Below are 3,728 nucleotides of genomic sequence, written 5' to 3'. Positions count from 1 at the left end.
GAATGAGCAGCAGCTTTCAGTCCGTCACCGTGAAGCAAACATGAAATATCAGACATACAGTAGCAGTTCTTCACAGGAGTTTTTATTCGAGTGCACTGCTTTTCCATAGTTTTTTCTGTGTAAACATGGACACGTTTGACTGATGCATCTCTTGCATGAAACGGCTTTCTAAAAACACTGCGTTCAAGTTAAAAAGTTCACTCCCATCTTCTTGCATGAATGGCTCCTAGCGCTGTGTTCTGTGCAGGTGAAGAGCGTGAAGCCGTGTCTGAAGCAGCTGCAGCAGTGCATCCAGACCATCTCCACGCTCCACGATGATGAGATCCTGCCCAGTAACTCGGCCGATCTCTTCCACTGGCTGCCCAAAGAGCACATGTGTGTCCTCGTCTACCTGGTGAGTAGGGCTGCAACAAACAATTATTTTGCTAATCGATTAATCTAACGATTATTAGACCGATTAATCGACGAATCATCAATTATTTCATTGATTAATCAGTAGACTTTGATTATTCAGCTTTTGCAATTAGTTAAAATATTGAGTTATACATATTCTAACAAATAAACAATCACTTCAGCTTCTGAAAATCATATTATGTAATTACAATTATCATAATCTCCTTTTGTAAGTCATATGGATAAGAAACTAAATAAAGGTAAGTGATGATGAGACGCTTTATTTTTGGATTAACTATTTTATTCACAACATAACCTCTCTTAAAATACTTTATAACAGTCCTGAGCTAGATCAAGCTTCGATCTCTGCAAACCAAACTTTAACACCAGTTTAATGAATAATATTTTCCCACTAATAAAAAGATGTTATCATTAGCGAGCTCCACACTGCAGAGCTGCTTTATAACAGAAAATCAGGTTGTAATTCTAACTGAAAGCGACACTGACTCTGGTTGTTCATGTTTAATACTGTAAAGCTGCTTGATTTAAGGCTCTCTATAGTGCTATATAAATAAACGTGAGGTGACTGGACTTCACTGGAGCGCTGAACTGCAGAGCTCGTGCAAACATCCACATCACTGTAATCTGATGCTTTCTTAACTGCTGCTTTCTCACCGCTGTCAGTTTTTGTTGTGTTTATTTTGTTATTTAGAGGAAAGTGCGCAGCATATATTTACATATTCATCCAAACGCCGCTCAGCAGCTTCAGGTTCGGCTGCGTTTGATCTGAAGCGCTGCATCTTCTTCTCTTGAACTGCATCAGAAGAGCTGAATTACAGTCTTGTGCTACAGCGCCACACTGGTCAAACCGCGTTACTGCAGGCTCTTACATTAGCTCATATGAGATCAAACCACTACTTGACAACAAAAATATTTGTAGACAATATTTTATTGGCGAAGTTGTCGATAATGTCGACTAACCGTTTCAGCCCTACTGGAGAGCCACGTCATGTCCGACATCACGCATTTATGCACATTTACTACATTTTTTTTTTTTCATGTTCCTATTACTTTAATGTGAAGAAATTATTCCGTCTGAACACAGTGTTTCCCGAAAACAGTGTACATAAAAAAATTAGCTCAATAAATGCTATTAGGCATTTATTTATTAAATCATTGGTTGTTTTGTTTTCTTTATGCAAAATATAAATTGATCATCAACAATTTTTTTTCTTTAAATTTGTGGTGAAATATGAGCACTTGTATGCTTTTTATTTATGATTTGAAGTCACCGTTTCTTGATTATTATATAATTTTGTTACTTTCTTTGATTATTTGAATAGGTAAATATTTATTAACATTTCATATTTATTAATTCGATGGAAAGCAAATGAAATTTCTTTTCTCAGGTTTACAAATTAGATCATTAAATTGTGCAAAATTATGCTTGTTGATTGATTATTTGTTTAAGTTGTGTTTTCTGTTGTTGTGAGAAGCACCTGTGTGTTTTTACTTGTGCTGATTTGATTGGAGTGAGAGTTGAGTTGTTTATGTGTGTGTGTGTGTGTGTTTCAGGTGACGGTCATGCACTCGATGCAGGCTGGGTATCTGGAGAAAGCCCAGAAATACACTGATAAAGCCCTCATGCAGCTGGAGAAGCTGAAGAGTGAGTCGCGTCACATCACAGAGACTCGTGTGTGTGTGTGTGTGATAACTGATGTTCTGATGTGTGTGTGTGTTTGTCAGTGCTGGACTGCAGTCCCATCCTGTCCTCGTTTCAAGTCATTCTGCTGGAGCACATCATCATGTGTCGTCTGGTGACGGGACACAAGGCCACAGCGCTGCAGGAGGTGTGTGTGTGTTTGATGGAGTGGTGTGATGCTTCTGCTGCAGTGTGTAACGTGTGTGTGTGTGTGTGTGTGTCAGATCTCTCAGGTGTGTCAGCTCTGTCAGCAGTCTCCACGGCTCTTCTCCAATCACGCGGCTCAGCTCCACACGCTGCTGGTGAGACCTAACTCCACAACATCACAATCCTCTCTGCTGGAACACACAAACAAATACCAGCTAAGAGTGAACTCTTTAAAAAAAATGTAAATATAAATTTTCTGATAAAAATGTGATTACAATTTAAAAAGCATTTAAAAGCAAAATCTGGTTTGCTGTGCTTGTTTTTAGAGCTGCACAATTTGGGCAATGTGTTTTGATGAAATTAATATAGCTATTAAAATGAAAATTATTATTATTAATAATAGTTTTATATTATTACAAAAAATATAAACATTTATAAAAACAAGAAATATTACTATAATGATTTCATTGTAAAATAAAAAAAATTATTTCACTTTACAGCTGTAAAATTGCAATGCTAATATTTATTACTGCCTTAATTTCTTCATTTTCAAACTTTTATTTGGAGCCCTTAAAGATTCTCTGTAGTTGATGTGTGCTTCATTACAAGCTTGTGAAGATGTTTGGCTCGTGTTGTATTTTTCAATTAAAGCGACTCGACCTCACAGCAGACCCAGGTGGAGTTCACGTGGATCATTTACTGTGAATCGAGACGCTGAAAACACCAGATCATGAGCTGCTCGCGTGTAAATGAACACAGTGACACGCTTCACTCTGAAACAGCGCAGATATTTAATGAAATCACAGGATAATCACACTAAACTATATCAGGATTCCAGCAATCCAGTCTCTTCAGTGGCTCAGTGAAGCGCTCGTATCGTCATGTGATGTGTTTGTGTTTCAGGGTTTGTACTGTATCTCTGTTAACTGTATGGATAACGCTGAGGCCCAGTTCACTACAGCGCTGCGGGTGAGACATGCAAACACACACCGTTCTTACAGACGTGACCGAGCCGAGCTCATTCATTCATGTGTGTACCGAGCCGAGCTCCTTCATTTGTGTGTGTGTGTGTGTGTGTGTGTGCAGCTCACCTCCCATCAGGAGCTGTGGGCGTTCATCGTCACTAACCTGGCGAGTGTGTACATCAGGGAGGGAAACAGACATCAGGAGGTCAGTCGTCATAAAACACATTAATAATCATCATCAGTAATCATCAATGACTCACAATGTTCATCTTATGTCTTCATTTGTGCAGCTGTACAATCTATTAGAGCGGATAAACCCGGACCACAACTTCCCCGTCAGGTAACACCGATGATACGCACGCACGCACACTCACTCACTCACTCACTCACACGCGCACACTCTCACACACACATACACTCACTCACTCACACACGCGCACACACACACACACACACACATACATACATACACACTCTCACACACACATACACTCACTCACTCACTCACACGCACACACACA

The 3,728-nt window shown here is 39.4% G+C and overlaps 1 protein-coding gene across 1 annotated transcript in view; it reads left to right on the top strand.

Moving 5' to 3' along the window:
• Positions 1-3,728, top strand: part of mau2 (MAU2 sister chromatid cohesion factor) — a 13,095-nt gene that overhangs the window by 4,307 nt on the left and 5,060 nt on the right. The window contains exons 8-14 of the mRNA XM_016540244.1: positions 248-394; positions 1,969-2,059; positions 2,140-2,243; positions 2,320-2,397; positions 3,146-3,211; positions 3,329-3,412; positions 3,498-3,547. Coding sequence (XP_016395730.1) covers positions 248-394; positions 1,969-2,059; positions 2,140-2,243; positions 2,320-2,397; positions 3,146-3,211; positions 3,329-3,412; positions 3,498-3,547 — 620 coding nt within the window. The remainder of the gene's footprint in view (positions 1-247; positions 395-1,968; positions 2,060-2,139; positions 2,244-2,319; positions 2,398-3,145; positions 3,212-3,328; positions 3,413-3,497; positions 3,548-3,728) is intronic.

This window comes from Sinocyclocheilus rhinocerous, unplaced genomic scaffold (assembly GCF_001515625.1).
Source record: "Sinocyclocheilus rhinocerous isolate Xijiao unplaced genomic scaffold, SAMN03320098_v1.1 scaffold488, whole genome shotgun sequence".
In the NCBI taxonomy this organism is placed as follows: Eukaryota; Metazoa; Chordata; class Actinopteri; order Cypriniformes; family Cyprinidae; genus Sinocyclocheilus; species Sinocyclocheilus rhinocerous.
The sequence above is the reverse complement of the archived record's forward strand: the minus strand, read 5'-3'. Positions and strand labels throughout refer to the sequence as shown.